This window comes from Pogona vitticeps, chromosome 5, assembly GCF_051106095.1.
Source record: "Pogona vitticeps strain Pit_001003342236 chromosome 5, PviZW2.1, whole genome shotgun sequence".
NCBI lineage: Eukaryota > Metazoa > Chordata > Lepidosauria > Squamata > Agamidae > Pogona > Pogona vitticeps.
In genome coordinates, this window is record NC_135787.1 from 38,768,758 (window position 1) to 38,796,309 (window position 27,552).

General features: G+C 38.5%; 1 protein-coding gene across 2 annotated transcripts in view; it reads right to left on the minus strand.

Moving 5' to 3' along the window:
• Positions 1–27,552, minus strand: part of SLC7A11 (solute carrier family 7 member 11) — an 83,005-nt gene that overhangs the window by 31,661 nt on the left and 23,792 nt on the right. For both annotated transcript variants that reach the window (XM_020783090.3, XM_073001644.2), the window contains exons 5-6: positions 27,251–27,350; positions 26,309–26,353 (exon numbers count right to left, since the gene is read on the minus strand). In XM_020783090.3, the coding sequence (XP_020638749.2) occupies positions 26,309–26,353; positions 27,251–27,350 (145 nt within the window). The remainder of the gene's footprint in view (positions 1–26,308; positions 26,354–27,250; positions 27,351–27,552) is intronic.

Consider the following 27,552-nt stretch of genomic DNA (forward strand, 5'->3'; position numbering starts at 1 on the left):
GTGGTTAGGAACAACTTCCAGCATCCTCCAGTCAGTGTTGCCATGATGTTCCATGAGTTGTATTCTTAAAAAGGTAAGGTCTCCCATTTTTAGCCTTATGACTTTAGCTAACATTTATAGGACCAAACCAATTTAAAGAAAACTTTCAACCATGTCCTCTATCAAGTCAGCCATGCATGAAGCTGCATTGTTGCCTTTTTTAAAAGACATGCAGATGATTATTATTCAATAGAAACTTGCTTTGCAGCTTTTTGGCATTGTATACATTTAAGATATGTGTTCTAGGGTGCACAGTTGGCTTACTTAGAGTGCTAGCCATGTCATTGGCTTCATCATAGTTTTATGAAGGCAAGATTCTGAAAACCCTCTGGCTGCACACTGTAGGCAATATCAGTAGAACTAGACAAGCCATTTTTCAAAGAAGCTTGTGGAATAAACACAGCATAGTGGGCAAGCATCTGCTTTGTATATAAAGCATTTCAAGCTTTGGCAGTTTTAGCTAATGGATCTTAACTGAAGACCTCTTCCTTAAGATGTGGCAGAACTGCTGACAAGCAGGATAAATGACAGAATACCCGGTGAACTTAAGTCATAAGTAATTTCATATATTTATGTAAGTCTATATAATCATATGAAGCTTGTCTACCATTTCTGTTCTTCTCATGAAAAAGCTCACCAATAAATTTTTTGGAATATAAACCACTCTTGTAGACAATTGGGATGCAAAAAGATTTATGTTGTATGTATATTCACAGAATAGCTGATAATAATACCCAGAGGAAAGAAACACCCTGGGCAGCTACCTTTTCACCATGGTTTCTATAATGGAATTTGTTGGCAGGACATTACAACCAAACGTTTAACATTTATACCCCATTCTTCAGCTGGAAAGACTCCAAGGGTGGCTTCCTCATTAAAACCAAGGATCATGTCTTTTGCCCTTAGATTTCAAAAGACACAGTAAAGGAGGCGGGGATGGAGAGAGAAAAGGAGAAGAAAAGGAAATGCAGGATTTCGTCGTGGTTTTTTTGCATTTTGCAAGAAATACAGCAGTAGAAAGCTAGTGCCTTCCTCCTAAGCATACAAAGAACAATCAAAAAAAGGACAGGCTGATTAATCAACAACTTAATCAGTCCATCCAGTGCTACTATACATACCAGTCCAGGCCAAAATAGAACATTCATTACATTTACCAATGCTTTTGAAATATATAAAATACGATGTAATGTTGCACAAAATTTCTCCAAGTCCAATCTGCAAAATTGCACAGTGATGAGAACAATTGTATTGTGTTTCCTTATATATTTTGTGAGGATGAAACAAGCGAGGATTGGCAGGGGATGAAATTGCTGGTCCCTCAGTGGAGTTTTCTGGATGGAGCAAGAAGTAGTGGAAAAATGATCTGCAGCTAGCAGAACATAATGGTTTGTGTTGTAATGGCAGAACAAAGTGATTGGAAAATATAAATAAAAATGGAATTTGAAATATAAGTTTTTGTCTTTTTAACATGCTAGAGGGAGTTTCCCCAGAGGTTCTTCCTTGATGGACCCAGCCATGTATCACTAAGAAACTTTTGTCTTCTAGGGCCAAAAATTTAAGTATACTCACAAAATCAGCATTTTTTTTTACTTCTGTAGCATCTAGTATGCATGATGATAGAAAACTGTGGAATCATGCATTGACAGGAAGCCTATAGTGAAAACCTGTCAAAGTATTCCTTAAAGATATATGAAGATTCAATAAAATTCAAATAATTAAGCCAAACTGGATGAAAGAGTCCCAGCTTTTCCACAATGAACAGGTATAGAACACATCTTCAAGTAAGCCTTTCCCAGGACTTAAAAACAAAGCACCATGGCACAATTACAAAAAATATGAAAGGAAGAGTGAACAGAAGAGGGGAAAATATTTTATTGCACTAGATCTCATGTGAATTTGGAATGATTAAATCTCTGAGCACCTGATTTATGAGCCAGAATTAAAGTGCCCCCAGCCACAATCTTTTTCATAGTGAGGAAAGAGAAATAGAAGTTTACCGAAGTTTAATATCAGACTCACCATCAGCCCTCACATGACCAGCAAGAGGTAAAGAACTGAATTTCGCTCTATAGACCTTAAAGGTAGAAAAATAAGGCCATCTGTACCACGGAAAGAATAGATTGGGTTCTCACAGTACTGGAACACTGAGCCAAGAGAGACTGAAAGCAACCTATCAATCAAATCACAGCCAGGGGAAAAGAGATGGAAAGCAGAAGGAAGATAGTCTCATTTAAAAACAAAACAAAACCAACTTGTCAGATTTCAATTCTTTACCACTGCAATTACTGCAGTCCTGTGAGTGCAAATTAGCTTGTGACATAGACCCTTTGTGCTGGGTGGGTTTTAAAAGAAATGTACTCCAAATGCTTGGAAAGAGCAACACCCCAGGTTTCCACAGCACAATAGAAGACACTGGCTAGACACCTTATTCTGAAAAGGTTCAAAGACTTGTAATTGGTTATAAAGACATAAGACCTTTCCGGTCAGATGAGGTTTAATAAAATGGAAAGAAGCCTTCTTGCAGCTGAACCTTTTTAAAAACAGGTATATATATTTTAATAATGCATGTTATTGGTTGTTGTAGGTTTTGGGGGCTGTTTGTCCGTGTTCCAGAACACAGCCAGACAGCCCAAAAGAACCTACAACAACCTTTGGATCCCAGCCGTGAAAGCCTTCAAGAATAAATACGTGTTATTATTAGTAAAGACGGTTGCCTGAGTCCATAACATTTATTAAATAATAAAGAAATAAGTCCTAGTAGTAGTAGTAGTAATAGTTAAATCAAAGAGGAAATACAGTTTTCCTATTTGCTGCATTACTTGATACTCCACCTTCATAGATGGGGCATCTGCATAAACAAGGATCATAAACAGTCAACATTCGGTCCATGTAGTAGTACTTGAAACTGAATTCAGCTGAGCCATTTTCACCCTCTTTGGAAATGAAGCTCTACAATTCTCTGGTGGTAAAAAGGTAAACCCTATTTGCAACAAGACAAGTAAGAAGAAATGCAGCCACATTGGCAAGATATGCAGGCTACGGGTCCAACTACGGGTCCAACTACGTGTTATATTAAACAGTAGCAAATCTCTCTCTGAAAGTTAGTAGCGTTCCAAATGGGACAGGTGGCAAGGCAACAATCAGGTATTCTATCCACTGGGCCAGCAAAGCTATTACTAGGGGAGAGTATTCTTTCCCCCTTCAACAAATGTCTTTGTTGAGTAAAGAGAATTGGTTACTATTTGTAAGAAAATTAAATCTAACTGAATCAAAGTGGATGATATACACATAGCCCTCCATTTAATGCTGTGTAGACATTTTTCTGTAGTGGGAGTTGGTAAGAGATTCACTGAGAAAAGGCAAGCTGTTTGTTTCCACCTCTCCTTGACCAGTGTATGTTTAAATGGCTAAAATACTACAAGATACATTAGTCTCCAGTGCTTCCCAAGGAAATCAGACCTTGGAAAGGCTGCCCCAGAACTTAGCATTAAGGAGGGAAGTGTGAAGCATGTAATAATATGATTTTGTTTGCTCTTACTACCACTCCTGTCATGCTGAGATATGATATATATTATGAATGACCCCCCTTTTAACCTAATGCCAGCAGCCTTCCCAACTTTTGTTTTGATGTCTAGAACTCAAGCAACAATTTGCATATACAGCTGCATTTTTGTTCAGTAAACAACACGACACATTTTGAGAACAAAACAAATAATTGTTTGAGATACAAGGCGTCAATGTTGTCCCTCGAAAATAGTGCTTAGCTTAACAAAGGATTCTGTTATTCTCCTTTGATGTAATTAACATTAAAGTGCAGGAAGAAAGGAACAAAGGAAAACCATCTGGAAAGTGAGGAAAAATACCTCGTGAAAATTTGTACAGGAAAACAGGGTACCTGTACTTTTTACCAATGCTTGTTCCAAGATTTTGGGGCACAATGATCTCCTTGGACTCTCAAGGTACTCAGGACATGGAAAAATCAGCATTCTTTCAGAGTGCTCATGATGTTCTTGAGTATTCTGTGCAAACTAGAAATTGTAGGGTTGTTACTGTTTTGGGGGCCATGACACATGCCCAACATTGCCACCTTCTGCAGTCAGTCTACCTTTAACAGTCACACAGTTAAAGAGAGCTTTTTGTTTAAGCAGGTGCAGATATTCTCACCCTGTACGATAAGTTTGTTATTATGTGTAACCAATTCTCTTCCAACTTGTGGAAATCATAATACTGTATGATTTTCGAGGCATATTACATGTCCAAGGAGTCGTTTACCATTGTTTCCAAGGAGGGATTCAAAACTAGGTCTCCTGAGTTCAGCCATTACACCACACTGGCTCTTATACAATAAGCTTCACAAGCCAAAAAATTTCTTGCCTGCATGTCTGTTCAAAATACAAGATGCAGGTCCTGTTCTACACACCAGTAGTCAGTCTACATTACTAGGACAGCTGTTTTAAGATCTACAAAACAAGAGTACTTTTCTAGACTGAGGGGTCCTACTACTCACAGACAAAGGCCAACACGCAGCTATTCCATGTTTTATCCTGAATATATTTTCTTTGGTAAGAAAGGAAAAAGGAGGAGGAGGAGGAAAAAAAAGAAGAGGGGAGAACAAACAAGCAACATGGGAAGGTTGAAAACTGGTGTCTATAACACCATCCGACTGCAAACTTCAATGAACAGTGCAGAGGCCATGATAAAAGTGCAGTCAGAGAAGCATTGCTACATTGAAGATATGTGGCTTTAAAATGCATTAGACTTATCAAATATTTCCACATCTATAAAATATGAATGCAGACTAGACTTACTCTATATCACTAGGCAATTCCATTTTATTTCCCACTTCTGACTTGCAAGCCATGAAAAAGATAACACCGGTGGTGATATTCATTCTAGCTAACCTTTTCTCAGTCTCCTCTTCTGCTAGACTCTACATACAATTTCTACAGAAGAAGACATCAGAGGAGCTTGCTATTTGGTTTGCTTTTGGTGTGGTTTGCTGCTGTATTTGCTGGTGGCCAGATGTGTTTTAGGTAAAAGTGATCCATCCCACTCCTTTTGCAAACTATTCCACTGCATCTAGGGATGCACTCTATTTGGTGCAATTGAAAGCAATCCTGATTATTCCATTGTGCAGTCTCTGTGTTTGCTTAATTCATTTCCAAATAGAGCTATGGGTGGCATTCTCTTCTGTGATGACCCTGTGGGTTGACACAAAGAAAGGACAGTAGAGAAACTCTCTTCTCTATTTTCCTTTTCTTACAATGTTTTTACTATTCTTCTAAGTGACACAGTACTATTTCAGATATAAGGGAGTATCCATGCTAGGTTAATGTATTGCAGTAAGATATGCTACTTAATAAATTAAGCAGCAAACAATGGCAAGTCATTGGGGCCTGCAGAGTGACAGCTGTGACAAAAGGTGAGGAAAGGGGCTGGGGAGGTAGCATCAGTAACCAAAAGGGAAAGAAATTGGAGCACTTGGAAGTGTTGTCTTCTCAGGGGAGGAAAAAAATATCCCCTGTGACTGGAAGGATCGCTCAAGTGCAAGATAAAATATAACACAATGAAGATGAGCCTTTTAAATGAGACTTAGATCACAACAAATTCCCCTGTCTAGTCACTCCTGTAGATTAATGTAGCATTTTAAATTACAAATCAGTATTAATAGGATTCATATTAGTATGGGATTCTTCATATTAGTATGCATCATACCACACTCAACACCCCACTGTATCTGATTTTGGAATCTACTCAGGGTTAGGCTTGGTTAGTACCTGAAACAGAGACCATAAGAAAATATTATGGGGACAAAAAGAGCAGCAGTTCCCTACAGAGCATGTGCTTTGCATGAAGAAAATCCCAGGGTTAATTCCCTACATGCCCAGCTAGGTATGAAACTCTGGAGAGCTGCTGCCACTCAAAGTTGACTATACTATGATAGATAGACTCTTGATCTGATTCAGTACAAAACAGGTGGTTGTGTTCCTATGTTTCCTTATCAACCCCATATTTTTAATCCACATACATATACAGTAAAATAAAATTATTTCTGATAACCCTATATGATATCCCTCCCCCATATCACTGTTCATTCAACTCAAGAAAACATTCAAGTGGCTGCTTTTGGGGGTGGGGGGAATCAAACAAACATCCTTCATTTTTCAGTCAGGACATTTTTGGGTTCACAAGGAATTCCATGACTGAATTTTGAGAATGATCAGAAATCGAAAAGGTTTTAGACGAGTCTGATAATAGCCAAAGTAAAAAGCATTTATCTGCTCAGCTTAGCTCACAGAGGAATTTAGCTTTCCCTATTGATGTGAGAGAGATTAGTACAGTATAGTCAATGGGCTCTGAAGTGATAAACTGTGAAGCCCCCTGTCCTGCAGGAATTCAGCGCTGCTGCATAAATCCCAACAATACTGAGTTCTCTTCCTCCTCTTTCTTTTTTTAAACTGATATTCTCAAAACCAGGTCTATTTTTCATGGCAGTGCAAGATTTGCAACAATAATGGTAACTGTAATATTATCAGGGATTTATCCTACAGAAAAGAACATCATATATAAATAGAAACTTAAGTTTTTATCTGGTTTTGCATTCAGCTGGGCATAGGTGCTTTTTAAAGAACCTGTGGAATATCCATTCCTAGCTACTGGGGTCTGGGGAGAGTGAAACTGCTATTGGCAAAAGAAAAGAGGATGAAAATTTGTGCTTAACAAACACTTTGAAACATGATCCAGTGATTTTCTTCTGGCAGAAATATATGCAGTTAATTACCTTGCTTCCAAAGTGTTTTAATCGTGTACAACTTTGGTTGAAATAAATAGATAAATCTGGACAGAAATTTATGCAACCCAGTTCACACACCAAATATGGATTGACATAGTGACATTACAATCTTGAAATGTGTATCAGCTCAGTCTCTGTCACAGATAGCTATACAAAAGCAAGTTATCTGACAGAGAGAGCCTACAGTCCTGTAAAAAATTTGCATCAAAATACAAAGACAATGATGTTCGAGCTGCAAACAGAAGGTGAGGGAGTCATCTGATTTTAAAGCACTTTTGGGCTTTTTGCTCAGAAAACCAATTCAAAAACATCAGATAGGTTTTTCTAAAGTACCCTCCAGTGACTAGGATTACTAATGCCTTAAAGCTGTGGCTAGAGATAATTTTTGTTCCCCCTGTGGTATATTATTACAGCAAATGATTCTCTGCACACACATGTTGCTTTGCCAACAGGTTCAGAGAAAGAAAGCTGAAATCAGGAAAGAAAAACAGAAAAGAAACAAAATGATGGGAAACCTCTCATTGGCCTAAACGTAAGAATCCCACCTAACTATGATTGGTGTGAGGCTAGTCTGTCAAATAACAAGGATAGGAAGTATGCGTCCCTCCCAAAGTAGTTCTGGTTTCCCATCATCCTGTACCCTTGGCTATACCGAAGACAGCTGATGAGACCTATAGCCCAAGAATATATGGAGGGCTTCACATTCCTCATCCCTGCACTAAGCAAAATGTGGCCTATCAGCTGCTGGTGCCTAGGGTTAGATTAAGACCTTTTGTTGTTGTTGTTTAGTCATTAAGTTGTGTCTGACTCTTCGTGACCCCATGGACCAGAGCACACCAAGCCCTCCTGTCTTCCACTGCCTCCAAGAGCTGGGTCAAATTCATGTTGGTAGCTTCAATGACACTGTCCACCCATCTATCCTCTGTCGTCCCCTTCTCCTCTTTCCTTCACACTTTTCCAACATCAGGGTCTTTTCCAGGGAGTCTTCTCTTCTCATAAGATGGCCAAAGTATTGGAGCCTCAGCTTCAGGATCTGCCCTAAGATCTTTAAAGGCCCCAAGTACAGTGGTGCCTCGCTTGACGACAATAATCTGTTCCAGCAAAATCACTGTACAATGAAATTGTCATCAAGCAAAAGTAAAAAAATCTATTAGAATGCATTAAAAACTGGTTAATGCATTCTAATGGGTGAAATACCTCATTGTCCAGCAAAGATCCTCCATAGGGCGGCCATTTTCTGGTGCCTGTAAAGTGAGCAATCAGTCCTAAAACACAGCGGGGAACCATTTTGCACAGTGGGCGGCCATTTTGCGACCCGCCGATCAGCTGTTTTTAAACCATTGTAATGTGAAGAATTGGTTCCTGAAGCAGGGAACCGATCATCGTAAAGCGGATTTTCCCCATTTAAACATTGTTTTGCGATCGCAATAGCGATTGCAAAAAAAATCATCGTAAAGCGGTTTCGTTGTGGAGCTGGGTAATCGTAAAGCGGGACATCACTGTATTGAAAATATTATTGAGGGCTTCATACATGGACACAGCCATGATGCAATCATGAGGGGCTGCTGTTGCTATTCGTTAATGACACAGTCACCAAATGCATAGGTCTTTCCTAGAGGCTGCATCAGATAACATACTTCCTCATCCAGCTGCCACGGCATGGGTGAAAGATATTTATGTCTTCCATGGAACCATGTGCAGCACAAAACAAATTCACAAACTCATGAAGACTACAAAGATCAGATGTACCTTGGATACATAGCTGATCTCCTAAATGTTCAAACAGATACATCTCAAATATACATATTCTGGTAAAATGAGCAAAGTGTTTCTTTTTCTCTGTCTCTTACTCACACGCTCTCTCCTTTTTTCCCTAATTTTGGCTTCCTCCTTTTGTAATGCTAACAGCCCCATCTAGCCTGCCCATCTGGTTTACACAATCTGCTGTAATTACTGTTGCTGCCATTGGCACTAAATTGTTGTCACATCCATCTGTGCTCTGGCGTAAACCACCACTGGCTCCTTCTACTGCAAATACCTGAGCACTACTCAAAGACTGAAACAAGGAAAAATCTTCCCAAAAGCAATAGGAGAGTACTCGTCTTGCTGTACACTTCTGCTGAAGTAAACAAAGATACATGACAGAACAATACACCACTCTTTTGCCTCATTACTTTACTCATTTCCCAAATAAGAATGAAAATAATGGCAAATACCAACCTTCATCAGTAAGAGTATACCTTAATTAGTTTGGTGGGATTTAATTCTGAATAAACATAGACTGAGGTTTTACTATAAGCCGGATTCACCCCTACAGTCATATACTCCAGCCTGTTAGATGTTTCTAGTCACCATTGTTACCATGTTTAAATGGGTTCAGTGAGCCCGTGTTGGCTTGTCACAAACAGCAAAAGAGGGCAAGGCTGTCTTGACATGGAGAGATAAGTCATGTTTTGCATAAAAAGTTGTGGTGCAAAATAGGTGCCTTTTCCCTTTATGAAGCTAAGTGCATATGCACACATACACATGCAGATAAATATGCACATACACGTAGAGTAAGCACTAAAGCACAGACTGACTAATCAAAAAGGCAGAAACAATCTACTCAATTTTACTGCATTCACAAGAAGGCAACACTTTTCACATGTTTTTCCATTCCCATATTAAAATACCTTAAGATGTTTCTCCTACTGTTTCGTTCCATCTGTTTCTGATAAACCTGACGCTGAATCACCATACAGGTTTCTATATGAAGTCTAAGACTTTGCCAACGCAACAAGTAATCTGCAATTCCGTTTTTCTCGATGTTTATATATGTTTATACAGTATTTTATAAATGTTTGCCCCACAGATTATTTCCAGGTGTTGCTGTTCTCATCTTCCTCCTCTCTTTTCAAATCTTAGATAGTTCTCACAGGTACCTACTTCTAGCTTCCCTTTCTGGGATGTGAAGAAAGCTTTTTAACATCATATTTCTCATCAAGGTATGTCAATTCAACACAATGAGGGAACCTAATGAACATTCTCAAACCCTCATAGGAATTCATCACAAGCTTCCTCCTTTTCCTTTATGAGCTTATCTGAGTATTAAGGTCATCAGGGGAGGCCTTTCTCTTGGTCCCACCACAGTCACAGGTGTGTCTGATGGGGACCCAGAAGAGGGCCTTTTCTGTTGTTTCTCTGAGACTTTGGAACTCCCTCCCACCAGAGGTCAGGCTGGCCACATCTTTGCTGTCCTTTTACCAGCACCAAACAAAGACCTTTTGCTTCAGGCAACTTTTCTTTAAATGAGTGGTTAAACCAAGTTTTTTTTAATGGAGCATTTTATTCTATATTTTATTTGTGTTTTTAATAATATTCTTATTATGAGTTTTAATCTACTTGTTTAATCCTTTTTAAATATTCTAATACTTTATTATTTGTCTTTTAACTTTGTTTCTTTTAATACTGTAAGTCACCTTGGATCCTTTGGGAGAAAGGTGTGTAGTGTATAAATAAATAAATAAATAAATAAATAAATAAATAAATAAATAAATGGTTGTAGGTTTTTTGGGCTGTTTGGCCATGTTCTCGATCCTGGCTGTGAAAACCTTCAACAATACAAATAAAGAAATGCTTTCAACATTTTGCAGGAAACATGGCAGCAAGAAAATCAGTTTCTTTTTTGTAAACACGCATACATGCATGCACACTGCAAGCACAAATGGGCTGGTTGGTTGACAAGAAAGGCACAAATAATCCATCCAATTCCATACCCAACAGCAACACTCACCACATGTTCCAATAATACATTTTTTCAAAAATATGCAAAGCCAATCTCAAAAGTGCAAAACCTCTCAGAGACCAGCAAAAACAATCCCGTTTATCTCATGATGGGGAGAAAGATTCTTGTATTACCTCATTTGCTATACAAAAACAAACAAGCCAAGATTTACATCCCTATGATATATTTCCAACAGTTTAATCCAGCTTGAATCGATATATTCCTTGATTATAACTAGTTTTCTCTTAATTTCCTTCCTTGCACCTGATTCTAGCACTGACCAGATATGGCTCAATAATGACAATTATTTGTGAGGGACTTGGCATAGTAAGAATTTAAAAGATAGTGAGCCTTTTCTATAATTTAAAACTCTTTATGGTCCATTACTCCCGATCTAAACTATGTTTTTGATTAGACAGTCTACTCAAAATGCTGCATTAATCTGTACTGAAAGCATGAGAATTCTAAAATGAATTCAAAATTAACCATACTATAGTCTGTTTTCAAATTATCTCATCTCTTTTGGCCTTTTAAAAGGCCAGTTCAAACTCGGATGCCAACTAGCAGATGGAGTTTATTGGTAAATTATAAAGCTCTGATGATAGGGGTCTGTAAGGAAATGAAAATAGACCATTAATACTGGTAGTGCTGAGCCACATGCCAAATTTGCTAGGCAAAAAAAGGTAAAGAAAAGAAAATTGATTGCAGTTGAAAAAGAAAGTTCAAGGTTTGTTGGAGGCAGTTACTTCAGAAGGAGCTAATCTCAAAATGCAAACACACGGGATGTTCATTTGTACAACTGCAACTATATGAATATGCAATGATTAATAAGAAAGACGGGATGATTTAGTATTACAGTATTAAGATAGTGTTATTTAATGCATATGTAGAAATGCACTTGTTAAAATAATCTGGGTTATTTTTCCACGCTATTCTGCGATCCTGCTTGCTCTTGCTAATGTATTACAAACTCATGAAGACCTGGCCATGAAATATTAGTCAAAACCTCCTTGATTTCTCATGGCAAAGAATACTGAGGTCTCTAATAAAGCAGATAGATATTTATAGAACTACTTTAAACTACAGCTCTATTGACTAATTATTTTCACATGTTCTGTCAATGCATTAGGAGGGGAGCACTCTGGCTCCACCACTCTATCATCACCACCCCACAAGTGTATGGTGGTGACTTCAGGGTGACAGAACCCAGACCCAAAGGGTATAGCTAGGGTGCTCACATGTGGTTACCACATATTAAAGATAATGAGTGAACAGGTCTTATCTGTGGGCTTACCTATCTACAGCCATACTTAATGATATATTGACATTGTGATGTGGTGTTTGTCATACTTAATCATCCTTAGATTTCAATAGGATCTAAGTGTGACTGTCAAGCCTTTCTTGCATTTTATTGCATTTTATTGCCTCAGAGTTGGGACTATCCATTATGTTTTATCTGCTGTGGAGGAGAGTTTCAGTTTAACTCGAGCACCCATTTTAGAGGGAAAGAGAACACTTTGAATTAGTATTGATCCATGCTGAACCTTCAACAAAGCCATTGAGGTGAGCAGAGGTAAGAGTGATGAAGTCTCCATACATTTGGACTGTGACTGACCTGGAGACAAATCAGCAGCATATTTTATACCTAACCAGGATGCCATCTATATGCCTGTGACCTGCATTTAGTATACTGCCAAAGGACAATCTATGCTGTTCATGGAGATATATGCTGCATGTGCTGCATCATGAATCAAATGCTGTGGACATGCTAGCTGGGAGATTCTGTAACATTGCCAGGCTTTGGTGTCTGCCTCCCCATGTAAATACCATACCATACACTTTTAAATGTGATTTAAACAAAAAAAAGGCAGCATGATTTTCAGACAGATCCACATTAGCCCCTGCAAAGACACCCCAAGTTGGAAACATCATAATAATCAGGAAAGCATAATAGCATTTTTTCCAGAGGTTAGAAAAGTGACTTTTTATTTCCATCTACATTTTCCCTTTGTAATATTTCCTCAAACATTGTAAATCCCCTATATTTACCATCTTTTCTTACCCAATCTTTTCTCCACTGTTCTAATTGTATTAGATTAAGCCAGGGACATGGTGGCACTGTGGGTTAAACCACTGAAGCCTCTGTGCTGCAAAGTCAGAAGACCTGCAGTCGTAAGATCGAATCCAAGCGACGGAGTGAGCTCCCATCACTTGTCCCAGCTCCCGCCAACCTAGCAGTTCGAAACCATACAAAATGCAAAAATGTGAGTAGATAAATAGATACCACCTTGGTGGGAAGGTAAAGGGTGTTCCGTGTCTAGTCATGCTGGCCACGTGACAATGGAGGATTGTCTGCAGACAAACGCTAGCTCTATGGGTTGGAAACAGAGATGAGCACCGCCGCCTAGAGTCAGACATGACTGGACAAATTGTCAAGGGAACCTTTACCATTAAGCCAGGATACTTTCTCCATTCTTAACACATCTTTTATTTTTCTTTATTTTCCCATCATTTCTACCCAATATTTTAAGATATAGTAACATTTATAAAATATGACTTGATGAAGAGGATCAACATGATTCACTCAAATCTTTATGGAAATATGATATGAGGAAAGAAATAAGTACTGGAGTTGAGCTAAAAGATGGGATATAAGAATACTGGAATCTATGTAAGGATTAAAGAAAACTTTATAAATTAAAGTGGAGATAGTATCTAACTTCATTGATATTAAATCAAATACCCCTATATCTACTGGGGTTCCATGCCCCCCATGGATACTGAAAATAATGGATAAGAAAGAGTGAGAGGGAGGGAGGGAGGGAGAGAGGGAGGGAGGGAAGGAGAGAGAGAGAGAGAGAGTGCATGGTAAAAGGAAAAAAACTCAGAAAAATTATTTTCATGTGCATCACCAGAACTGGCCACTGGAGAGAGAGCCAGAGACCATGCTATGAATTCTTCACTAACAGGTATTCATGACATGGTTCCTGGCTTCCTCTAGTGGCTGGTTCTGGTAATATGGGTGAAAATAGGTTTTTTTTTTTCTGGTTTCATTTATTTTCATATGTGTTGAGGATATGAGAATGTTTTGAAATTTTGGCAAATGGGTTTTATGGAAATGAAGGAAAATAGCTATTAATGATAAGCTAATATGAATATTAAAGTAAATACGGGATTGTTTAAAAGGTATACTTTTACAAAAATCTAGGGAGAATATATTGATTATGCATTAGTAAAGGGGAACAGAAGAGCACCAGTGCAAAAGTCACTACAATTTTGGAAGGGGTGGGGACTCTATGAAAGTAAGAGAAATATCAAGAGAAATAACGTGGGGCACACTTTTGTTACAACAGATTTGGAATTTTGTTGTTTAGAGGTTGTTGGGGTTTTTTTGTTGTGTAATGAATTGTTATGTTTAAATGTCTTGTTATATTATGTTTTATGTTACTTTTCGAGCTATATTTCCTTGACAACAGCTATGGAATTTTAGGAACCAGAACCGAGAAATAACTTGTCTAAGCAAAACATTTCCTAATATATAGTGGGCAAAAAGATGATTTATACTGTCTAGGTGTCAGACAAGTTTAGTATGTTAGCATTTATGACAGCTCCTGCATACTACACAGGCGACAGTGAACTTTTAAAACTTTGGTGTGAAAAGTGATGTCTTTTTTAAAAAAACCTAGCTACATTGATCATGGTCCCATAACATAAAAGTATTTCGAGATCATTATCTGTACAGAATAAAAGTGAAAGGAAATGCTGACAGACTTGCCCTTCAGTTTTGCTCCAAGAGCGCTGGACACCTTTTACATTTACATGAGCAAATGAGCTTTAGAAAGCGTTTGCAGGATTAATGTGTGTCACATTTGATTACATCAAGATAAAATATTACAATATAATCCTAGTACTTCTACACCACTTGCTTGGCATTGTAGCCTTAGAAGAATGAACAAATTGACTTTGAGCCAATTTTTTTATATAGGTAAAAGAGCATATAGTGGGGGGAGGATTAAACACAAGACACTCCAAGACCGGACACTGCCATCTCAACAAGAGGTTAAAAAGAACAAAAATATACCTTGATCACATAGTTTAGGGACAGCATGAATATTTAACACATTATGCATATAAATTTCCCTTTTGTGCCAAGAGAAAAACAGCTTGTTCCCCTAATCAGACAATTATGTGATTGAAGAAGGAGAAATAATGTTGACTGTTAAAGAATAGTTCATAATTTATGATACATTCAGCTGATATCTGTTTAATATGCTGAACAAATAACATTATTTTCCTCCTGAAAATTATGTCAAACTTTATATGATCTTTATAATTTTTTTCAATTTATGCCCACTTAACTCTTATCACTTAAATCAATAGGATGTCAAGAGTGACAATTAGATTGTGGCTTCAGTGTTTAAAAAATTTTATATACTGCATTCTGTGGAAATTATAAATAACAGAAATATCAGAGAAGGGCAAAGACCTTCATGGAAAGAACATACCAGATTTGCCTGGATAAAAGACATTCATGCTGGAATAGATGCTTTTAGATTAACTGAAAGTGCCAAACAATTTCCTAAGCCAACAGAAACTGCAGAGAAGTTTACAATAAACTATGAAACAACTGTTGAACAAGGAAAATCCCCACTGTGGCCAAACAGCTAGCAAAAGTGATCTCTGTAATGTTTATCTTATCCACACAAACAGTCTCCTCTTCTCTGGCATCCTGTAATCCCCAGCGGCCAAAGACACTTAAGAGAAGCAGCAAAGCAGAACATGAAGGCAACAGCCGTCTTCCATTGCTGGCTTCTCAGCAACCAGTATCCAGAGGTATATTGCTACTAAGCAATTTTTGCAGAATGATCTAAAATAGCAATGTTGTATCATCTGCCTTTAAAAACTATCTAAATTAATAGTTTAGGATCACCACATCTTAAGGAAGCAAATTCTACAGTTTGACAAAGAACTTTGCCTTATCTGGTCTGAATCTATCACTATTCAGCTTAATTGGGTGTCCCTGCATTCTATAATTGTGTGTGAAAGAGAAAGAGAGGTGGGAGGAAAGAGAGAGAGGGAGATGTCCCTCTAATCATTTTTTTCACAACACACCTTCAAGCTAACAGTGTGGGAATAAACAGCTCTGTGCTAGAACCAAGCCAAAGATCCATTCCACTTCCTACAGCTATCATTCACCTGTGTTACTCCCAATATGCAATGCCTCCAGTAGCATTGTCAACAAGGTTTTATGTCAGACTTTAGGACTCAGGAAGCCTTGGTTGTCTGAGGGATCACATGCTTGTGGGGAGAGAGACTGGGGGAATGCTGTCTTGTGGAATCTCCTACATCACTCAGCCTATTTTAATTTCCAGGTATACTGGAGTAGCCTCGTGAGATGGGATCTGCAGGTACTGTGTTACAGTGGTTCCAGTTTTAGCTCCAGGGTCTGTTACAAAAAAAAAGCAGCAACTGAAGGGTTTATATTCAGACCCATAGCTTTTAAACTGTAATCATGGGCCTCTGTGCTATCTTTCATGTTCTTTAGCATCTATTGCAACCCAGGAGGTCAGATCAACAGGATTAGGCTGTCATCAGTACTTTGATAACACCCAGCTTTGTTTCTTCTTGTCATTAGAGCAGGCAAAGTTATGTAGATGCTGGATTAGTTTCCAGACACTGTAAAATGCTGGTTGAGGGCCAATAATCAGAGAATGGATCCAAAAAAAGAGAACCTATGTAGTCCAGTGCTTCGCAGTTGCAATCTTCCCGAAGAAACAGCTGTGGAGCTTAGATGTACTCCAGCATCCACCTCTGTCCCTTGAGGTCCAGGTGAACTTGGTGATTGTGAGTGCCTGGGGCCAGCTTAAGTTGGTGCACCAACTATATTTCTCCCTTGAATTACATGGGTCTGAACAGCACAGTTTTACCCGTGGCCGCCACAACTTCATGAGTTCAATGCTGAAGACATCAAATTGGCCTACCTGCCCCCAAAACACATATATCCTAATTCAGTCTCTAGATCAGGAGCTTCATAAATACCTTTAAGGCTCATTACTAGAGATGTGCACGCATTTTAAAAATGAATTACAAAATTCATAAAAAATCACTAATTGGTTGATTCATTATTGTCTGAGCCAATGCCCCCAATGAATACAAATCAACACATTTTAGTGATTTTTAAAATCATCTATTCATTGGGCCATAAAATGTCTCTCCCCCCCAAACCACCTAGAGATAGCACAATTGTAGGGAAGTGTCTTCTGACTCTCCTCTACAATCCATCCATGTTTCAGATATCTGAGTTATACACCCACAAAGAGGGCCCACTCAGGAAAGTTCCCTCCAGGCACCTAGAGACACCAAAAGCACAAATTCTCCTGAAGCTTCACTGCTGACAAGAACACCTTTCAGAAAGGGCTTGATGACCCTTGGCGTCCCTTTCAGCTCTACAATTCTATAATTCTAACCGATATGAAATCAGTTCTAAAAGAAGTATACTAGCTGGCATTATGATTCTGGCTTGAGTTCAAAATATTGATTATTAATTTCAATATCCTAAATGATCTGAGACAAAGATATTTGAAGATTGCCCCCCAACACTCATACCTCTTGACCCATTAAGATCTGTTGAAGGGGGCCTCCCTCCATGTCCCAGCATTAAGGCTGATACAGTATATATGGAAGACATGGGAAAGGCTTTCTCAGTTGTAACACCTCAGTTGTGGAATGCTGTACTCTCAGATGCCTGGCTAGTATATTGCATTTATTTTAACGCCAAGCTAAACTCTGGCTTTTCGCCTGAGCATTTGGTGACTAGCGAGATCAAAACTTTTAGTTCTTCATTTTCTTGTTTCCTGTGGTAATTGTTAAATTCTTTTAAAGTTTTTTGAAAAGCATTCCAACGGTATGAGATTCTGTTTATGGGACTTTATTGACTGAGATTTGCTGATACACTGCAGGCTAGAATTGCTTTAATAAGCAAACAAATAGCACACCATTCTTTCTAAGGAGAAGTGTAGCCAATAATAAGTTGAAATGTCTTAAACTAACTAAGCAAAAATATGGGCAGCATATCCATTCCCTCTTCTGTCACCTCCATTCTGACACAGACAAATTAGCACTGACAGTGTTTCACAGCTGGAACATAGTGTCCATATGTCTAGAAAAGAGATAGCAGAGAAGAGTGGATTCAGGGGGAGTATACCTTGACAAGCCTAGAGACCATGGGGTGATCTGCCATCTCCTGCTGCCCTCACAATTAAGCCACAATAAGGCATTGCGAAGCTAAAGATACCTTGCTACATGGTTAAGCACTAGTCCTGTACACCCTGGTCTAAAGCAGGGATTAATTGCAGCGCTGGGTTAAGAGCTGTTACTGCCTGACATAGAGCCAAAGTGCCCACCACATGGCTAGAAACAAGATGTTAAAAAGCCTAGCCAAAAACTGACACCAGATCCTCCTTCATCTCTTTCCTTCTCATGGCACTGGATGAAATCAGGTAGTTTCACATCTGCTGCATGGTAGGGCTAGGTCTCAGAAGTTTCCATGCCTTCAACAGAACTTCGTTTTCAAAAGAAATCACAGTCAGATTTCTCAAAGACTCCAAGTTCCAACACTCCTGTGGAAGACCTCCTAGAAGTTAGACTTCAAAATACAAATGTTTCTAAAACTACTAAGCACCCATCATCTATTCTGTCATTTCCCTCCCATCAGAATTGATATTTAAAGCATCATATGACTTATTGATTCAAGTAGAAATGGTGGTGCATCAGAATGTGGTAGGACAAAATTGTAGAGGGCTAGAATTTACCAATGCATTGGATGAGGCGTGACATTTGGGAAATGGTTTGCCTCTCATTTATCTGTGTCGACATCACCTTCCTTAAGTCTGGAAATGGAGTCAATGTTATGTTTCCTCTTTTCATTTCTCATTGACTCAAGATGTTGTGACTTTCAGCCATTAATTAATATAAATTGGAAGCAGACAGTATATTAATTAAACATGACACTCAGATTATTTAAACCTGATATTTTAAAAAAACCCACAGAGATTATTCAGGCCCATTCTGATATGCAGCTTTCTTGAAATGACTGATGATATCAAGCTTTGGCAACTTGTTCTAACTCTGCTGCAGTTTGGCTCTGAAGAACAGAAGGAATAAATGAAGTGAAAAGAACACTGGAGAAGTCTAATAGACAAACTGGCTAATCTTAGGCCCCAAGGTCATAGGAAAGCAATTCATTCTCTGTATTCCAACTGGCACTAGACATGATTTATCAATCTGAGAGCAGGCTTACCAACACTATACATCTCAATAATACATTCTTTGCACAGTGTAACTTTTTAAACAATGATAGATTGCTTGGATGGCCTCAAACTTATTTAACAAATGGAAACAGAACATTTGCAAACTTACAAAAGCCCCGGTTCATGTTTAAACAAAGAATTACTCTACACACATTTACCACAAATGCTAGCAGGGCTTTATGACATCAAAGGAATTTTACAGAACATGTTTCTAGAGATTTTAGCTGTCCTGGGTATCAAAGGACTTTTGCCTCTGGGTCTTATCTGTGTGGAGATTTTTACCCTCTTTATGCTATCCTCCTTTTATGTCAACAACATTAGAGGCTAGTCTCTAATACTAAATATTTACAGCACTTTGTTGACATATCCATGTTTATAGCCTCATATCTCAATGTTAAATTACCTAGACATTTAAAATTTGCTTTAAACTATACAGGATTGATGGTTTCATTAAGTAAACTAGAAGCATGTATACTTCATTTTTATTGAAAACTTGTCCTCCATTCATTTCATTAAATCATTTCATTGTTATATTCTTCATTCCTTCCTAATATTTTATGTGTATTTTGATAAATAATTGGTTAGCTAACCTACGTTACATAAGAAATGATGTACCAGAATGCTGATCCACCAAAACCACCTTGGATTTTTATTTTTTTATTTTTTTGGTGATTCTCATAAATACGTGGGAGTCTAAATTTTTATCATTTATTAATTCTTACATGGACTCATGTTTGGTTCAAGTTCTAAATTCAAGGTATTTTCTGTCCTTTTATTTAAAAAAACTTTTGTGTAAGATGATGCTTGTATGTATGCATTCTACATGTCTTATGCTTAGTATGAAAATTTGCTTACTGCACACAAAAGCAGATAACTAATTGCCACAAAGGACAAGGCAACTGCTGCAGGTTATACTATTTTTATTTTAATGTCATGTTTCCTATTTTGTTTCCAGGGTTAGGGAAAAGATTATGTATCACAATGCATAAATAATTTGATAAAATCTGAAGTTCTGCCATACATTTTCCTTGAATTTAGACAAGCTTGATATGTAGCTGAAAAGAAAAAGGTCCACCAACAGTTCACACAGTTTTACCATACAGAAAACAGAATCAAGATTCTGGTTTTTAAACAGGTTACAATATAGTATATTACAATATATTATTAACAAGGAAATAACATAGCATAGAAATTTACTTTAAAAAAGAAACTAACCATGTTGCTCACTGATTTATTTGGGGCATCAAGATATCCTTATTGTTACTACAGGCCAGGAAAGCTCTTTGTTGCATAGGTTAGTAGAATATATTAATATTACTGTTCATGTATGTTTTCAGTAGCTTGTCACAGCTAGCTGTGGCTAATTGATGAGGTGCCAGGGTGCATCTCAGTTGCACAGTTGATCATATGACCAGACACATAACCAAAACACATGCCAGCACCTCATAAATAAGCCACATCAAGGTACAAAACCTTATGCAGACACCAATAGGACTCCACTGTATAATAAAATTAAAATCCATCTAAAGGGGCTGAAAGGGTTATTTAGATCATGGATCATTATTTACACCCACTGGCCCTAATTTAGGAGATAAAGAATTCAATTGCTTTGCCTTGGGACCCGAACTACTGAAAGCAAATCGCAATGATGAGTTAAAGAAAAGGTAATGATAATCAGTTAGTCTGCAACATAATTCAGAAGAAGTTATTGATACTTAAGCAAAGCATCTTAACTTTTCTTTTCATACCCTTTTGTGCCAGACACCCTTTAGAGGGCCTATTAAATCTACACCACATTTAGTGGAGCATGGCTTACTGTTTACCATGCCTGTGTGACCGGACTGATTGTGGCCTTAAACAATTAGCTACCCCACTGACCCTGGACTTTCAGCAACCATCTCTTTGTGATTTGCTCTGGAGTACAGTTCAGGAGATGGAAAAGATGAGATAGAGGCAGGGATGGGAGAGAAACAGAGAGGAAGAACCTTCCGCAAAAAAAGATCCTTCCACAATACCCTGGGTACAGTGTGTGATGAGCTTGCAAATGGAAAGGAGCTCATAGAGGCTGACAAGGGTTCTATTTGGGCAGTGCTCAGCAGACTCTCCCCTCCTTTCAAATTCATTTTCAGACTTTCTCTCTGGATCACTTAGCTTCCCTCTTCTCTCTGTTTCACCTGCAAGACTCTTTTGTTGTTGTTGTTGTTGTTGTTGTTGTTGTTGTTGTTGTTGTTGTTGTTGTTGTTGTTGTTGTTGTTGTTGTTGTTAATTGCCCCATTGTTCCATCTCACTCCCTCTTATTGTATCCTCCCATCCTTGCTAGTTACATCATGTCTTATTCACAATGAAAGACAGACAAAGCAGCAGCACAAAACGAGGTACTCTGGTGATCCTTCTTTCTATCTCCTTCCCATGCTCACACCAAATGCATCCCCCACTGGTAACAAGCAGATGTCCATTCTTGTTCCACTGAATTGTAATGAATTATTGTTGTGTCCATTATGGGGGCCGGGGGAGAGATAGCTGCCTTCCACCTCATTACTGCAAAATATACCTCATTACAAGAGTAACTTCTTAGAAAAAATGATTTTCTTTCAAGCTCTTGGAGATGCAACAGTTGCTTGCGATTGGCTATATTTGAGATTTAGAAAATCTATCTCCTTGACTGCTAACAAATGTCAAGAAAAAAATATGATCTGCTTTATGAAATATTCTAGCAGGAATAAAATGCTTTAATTAAAGGAAAAATCATCACAGCTGAATTGCACCCTGAAAAGCAAGGAAATTTGGACGACAGATTGCTACACCACCTCACTCAAAACATGGTCACATTGAGGTACCTTTCCCCTACTCTTCTACCCCAGTAAACACTGCAGCACAGTCCCACCTCTCACCAGATCAGCAGCAGAGTGCAAACCCAAGTTCTCTAACCTAAGGGAAAGAAATATTGCAATGTTTAAATAGCCTTAGTTCTATGCAAGCAGAGATATCTATCTATCTATCTATCTATCTATCTATCTATCTATCTATCTATCTATCTATCTATCTATCTATCTATCTATCTATCTATCTATCTATCTATCTATCTATCTATCTATCTATCTATCCATCTATCCATCTATCCATCTATCCATCTCTAGGGAATCAAACAACAGAAGTCACCTCTTATTTTTTACCTAGGGTAGTGGAAAGGTTGATGGACTAGGACTTAAGAGACCAATCCTCATTTGGCCATGGAAACTCTCTGGATGAACGGAACTGGTAAAGCCACACCTTAAATATCTCAGGTATCTTGACAGACCTATTAAGGTCACTGTGAGTCAGTTCAAACTTGACAGCACACAACAACAATGGAAATAAGGCAATGTTCTGCTCATTTGGGTAAAAGGTATAAGTAGAGGCATCCAGCTTTCAGAAGGTGGCAGAACTGAAGCATGAATGAATAAGTGACATAATAAAAAGGTTGCCAAAAAGAAAGACAGTCTGTACCATTTGTTGCTCTGAGAACTGCGACATGCAAGCCGCTCATCAACCATAACTATAGAATGAGTACAGGCACTGTATAATGTTGCTGTACTGAAAAAAGACTAATTAAAACTTTACATTAAATGTGCATTTCCTAGTGCAATAACAGCAGTACTGCCATACAGATAGTGCTAGTTATGAAGATGGGAGGCCCTCCCTTAAACATTTAACTGATCTTGGATTGAGCAGTCTACCTTTTGCTAGTTACTACTGGTTTCATTTCTCCACTGAATGCCATGGGGAGGCGAGCAAAATCACATGCTCCCATTCTCATACACCACTTCCAATTCAAATAAAAATATGACAGGCTTTTCAAAAAAAAGAGGGGGGGACAGGAAATAGAAATTATCCTTTAAATAGTGCAGTATAACCTGACACCAAAGCTAATGAATCAACATATCCCTATTTGGTAGAGATTTACTATTTTGAGGTGTAAATATCTGTGTTTGCCACATAATTCTTTTCAGGCGCACTGTCACCCTCCATGTTACAGAAGGTTAATTATCACTGTTTGAGCATGAACTGATTATAGAAATACCAGCTGCCAGTTATTCTACATGGTGAAGTTCACCTGGAAACAGACAACTGTGACTGATTTCTGAAGCAAACATTTATTCTGGCAAGCCAAAAGACAGAAGGAATCATTACACACCTGCTTGTTCCAGGCAGGAATTTGCATCCATAACTCTTCATAAAAAATATTACAAGTTACACAACCAGAAGAGCTGCAAACCTGAGCCTGTTCATGGTAATAGCAACAATTTTTCCTCTGAAATTCCACTATACCAAAGGGGGGGAAGCAAGGGGGGATCAGCTGCACAACCTGTAAACTCCGAACTTCTGCAGAGAATTTCAATAAAGCACAAATAGCAAAACAAACAGGATTATTGTACAGGGGCATATCTGTGAACACCTGGGTATCTCAAAACCGTCCTGTTCAAATAATCAAGTTCTATATCTCTGACTAAACATTAGAGGACTTGTTGAAAAATGAATTATGTTTATTAAAAAGGTTACCTTTGGTTTTTGTGGATGTTGGAGTAAAGTTATTATATCATCAAAGGCCCTTGCTATTTGGGTATTTTATTATTTTCATTCTAGAGAGGTCATCTCACAGAGAAGTTCTGTGACCCTATGCTATAACAAATTTACTATGGCATAAACATTCATGGACTACAGTCCGCTATATCAGATGAAACTGATGAGTCTCATAAAGTGGACTGCAACTGAGGAAAGTGTATGCTGTAATAAATTAGTCCAAATGGGCAATCCTGCTGAAATGGATTCAGTCAGAATGCAGCAATAGCTGCTTCACAGCATATGAAGTTATATCTGAGTATCATGGAATTCTCTGGCCAACAGGCAGGGACATGGAAGAGGAGCAAATCTGAACCAAGAAATATCAATTCAACTCATCAGGGAGGAGAATGCAAGGATTTATAAAGAGAGGCACACAATTGTAAGTATCAGAACCATTCTTTAAAAGGGGGTGGAGGAATATATAGAAACCATATGACTCCAGACAGGTTTATGTCCATTCACACTGAAACAATCAGATAAAAGCTATTGAACCTAAATATGTTACTTAGGTCCAATTCTAATGCGATTCAACACCCTGGAAATCACCACATATCCATATAAAGGCAGATGATTTTAATAATGCAATCCTATATTCCAGTGGTTCCCATCTTAGACTAAAACTTTCAGAAGCTTTCACCACTAGCTGTGCTGGCTATGATTTCTGGGAGTTGTAGTCAAAGAACATCTGGGGACCCAAGGTTGGGAACCACTGCTATATGCCATCTATGTTAATGAGAAGCTGTAGCATGCCTGTTACCAACACTGATATTCAAGTCCATTGCCATTTTTTATTTATATTTCTATCCCACACAATTTATATTTTATAAATATTTCTATCCCACACAATTAGTGGCAGAGACACTATTCAGGATGGCAAAAAAACAGAATAACACAAACAACCCCCCAATAACATCCACATAATCGATAAACGTGAAATATAATAACAAAATATAAAATACCTAGTAAAAATATAGACTAAAATATTCAAAATATCAAATACAATAAAGGCAGCAAAAACAGGGCAGGTACATAAACAAGGAGGAAAAAAAGTCCAATCAATCAGCAAGATTACTCTGGGGCAAGGCCAAAAAAGGCTTGTGAGAAAAGCCAGGTCCTAACTTGGGTCCTGAAACCAAGGAAGGAATTATACCTTAGGCGGGAGGAAGTTTCAAAGTGATGGAATGACCACCGAGAAGGCCAGGTTTAGAGTGGGAGATTTTTGGGCCTCCCTCAGGGTCACTATCCACAACATCCTAGTGCATGAGGTATGGGTGGGATGGATAGACATTTTGAGGAAGAGGTGCTCAGACAGGTATCAAGGCCCTAAACTGTTCAGGGCTTTAAATGTTAACATAATTACTTTGAACTTGGCCTGGAAGCATATTGGCAAGCAGTGCAGATGCACCGAGACAGGTGAAATATGATCAAATTGTGACGTTCCAGAAACCAGCCTGGCCGCTCAGTTCTGCACTTGCTGCAACTTCAGAACTGCCTTCAAAGGCAGCCCAACATCGAGAGTGTTGCAATAGTCTGTTCTCAAGATTACAAGTGCATGGACCAGTGCTGTAATGGACGTCCTGTCAAGATCGGGCAAAGGTGTGTGATCTGCCTCAGATGGCAAAAGGCAGGCCTAACCATAGCAAGATACCATAGCATCCTGGCCACCCCAAATGTTTCTCTGGCCTCCCCTCCCATCAACGGTGGTCCAAACTCTCCTGGCACCTAAAGTCTGCATCACTCTCTCACTCACCGCTCATGATTCTGCTCTGTTTTCCTCCCCATTCTGCCACCCCTGCCACTTCTTCCCCCTGCCCAGAACCTTCACCTCCACTTTCTGTCCCACATCAGCATTCCCACTGCTTCTTTCTTTCCCACTCACTATATCCCCCATTCATCCCCTCCCCCACCCATATACCCTGTCACCACCATCATTTACTCTCCCTACTTTTGGTTGTGCCAGAACATCTTTGTGGATGGCATTCGGTTACTATACTCTGAACAACATGTTCTTTTGTAACTGCCAATCTCCGAGGGCCTCTCAGAGCCCCACATTTTTAAATATCTGTGCAATGCCCAGTTTTTGATTGCTAGTTGGCATTTATTTCAGTTATAGTTTTAAATATGCAAATTCTTGCCAAGTTTTTTTGTGTGTGTGTGAAGTATTCGCAATATTCCATTCAAACACTTACTAATCCCATAGAATCCAAAAGAGATTCCGGCATACCAGTAATGCCTCCTCCTCGGCTACAGATTATCAGTGTGTTCACACACAATACACGGGTGGTCTGATGCCTGTGAAAGAGCAGCACCATAAAACATTACGTTGGTGCTTTCCACAGACTCTTGACGTGTTTAAGCTGGACCTTAGTGTGGTATGAAATCACATTATGAGTGAGCTGACCTATACACAGGTTATAATTAGCAGGTTGCATCAATATTTAAAGAGTCAAAAATCTGTTGCAAATTTCCTGAGGGAGCTTCATCCTCCTGCAGGGACATGTCAGTGACATCCACCAAATGATTCCCCAGACAATTATTCATATACTGAAGGGGAGAATCAGAGCTCTAGGGAACAACTTTCTTTTCTGCTTACTGTATACAGGAAAGTTACACACCTACACAAGTCAATTCAAGCCAAAAATAGCAAAACATCAAACAACCACACATTCAAATTAAGTTTGTGAGGAGAAAGCAACCTGGCAAGCATGCAAGATAATGGGCTATAAATTTTTGATACTGTTTTTTTCTTGGAGAAGCAGGGATGTTAAGACCATGTTATTAAATGTTAGGAAAAGGTGATACCTTTCAGGATTCTCTACTTCTTCAGTAACGAAATTAAGGTAAAACCTGCAAAAGCAACATTTACAGGGTTATAAATTATTTCTATCACATTTATCAAATCTTGGAAAAGTTATATTTTGGCTACAACTCCTATGCTGACTGCAGACATCTGGGTGTTGTAGTCCAAAAAGTAACTTTTCTGAGTTCCAGCATTTTTTAATGCTACATTTCTCAGCATACAATTGCATACTTCATCTTCAAAATCTCTGTGTCAGCAATGTAGGCTTTAAACAGAACCTGGAAGACAAGTACTAGGAAACTGTAAAGGAGACCCAGAAAAAAAGTACCCTTACTCTGAATTGAGTCATTTATTTGTTTTAATTAATTTAATTTAATTTAATTTAATTTAATTTAATTAAGCATTCACCCCACTTAGCTGAGTACTGCCAACACTGACATGCAACAGCTCCTGAGGTTTGGGAAACAATCTAACCCAGCTCCAAGCCCCAAGACTTAAGCAATTGAATCTGGGACCTTCTTCATGCAAAGCCTATGGTTTACCACTAAGTACATACATGAGTATTATACATTTAGCCCTCTACTAAAGAGTCCTATTACACTCCGGTTTAAAACATAGTAACAGTTTACCTGGAATGTGATTAATGGCAGACAGAACAACCCGCAATGAAGAGGGTACATCTAAGACAAAGTTTCTCAACTTCTAGTCCCCAGATGTTCTTGGACTAAAACCTCCAGAAACCTTCACAACTAGCTGTGCTGCCCAGGATTTCTGGGGTTCGTAAGAATGACATAGACATACCAGGGGTTGCCGCAACCCTATTCACAGAATTCCTACAGAAATCCACCCCATTGTTAATTTCCTCCAGTAAGCACAACTGGGGTTAGGGTTGCTCTCATATTTTAACAAACCAACCAACCTTCAATAAATCCAAACAAACTTACCACCCTGAGTAGGCATACATTCCTGAATAAAAAGCAAGGGGCAATCCTTTAACGCTGGCAGCATTCCCCACAAATGCATTTTTAAAGTGCTCAGTTTCTCCTAAAAAGCAGTTTAAAAAAAATCATGAGAATTAGTAAGGGTATCAACTTGGATATCCATGGGAGCTATCCATTTACAACACAGACTTAATAACAATCATAATAAACTTAATCATCATCATCATTCCCTCATACTTCAGAGAAAAGAGATGGATGATTAATTATATGAAAAGGGAGTTTGACTGGTGTGTAGCAGTGGTTGG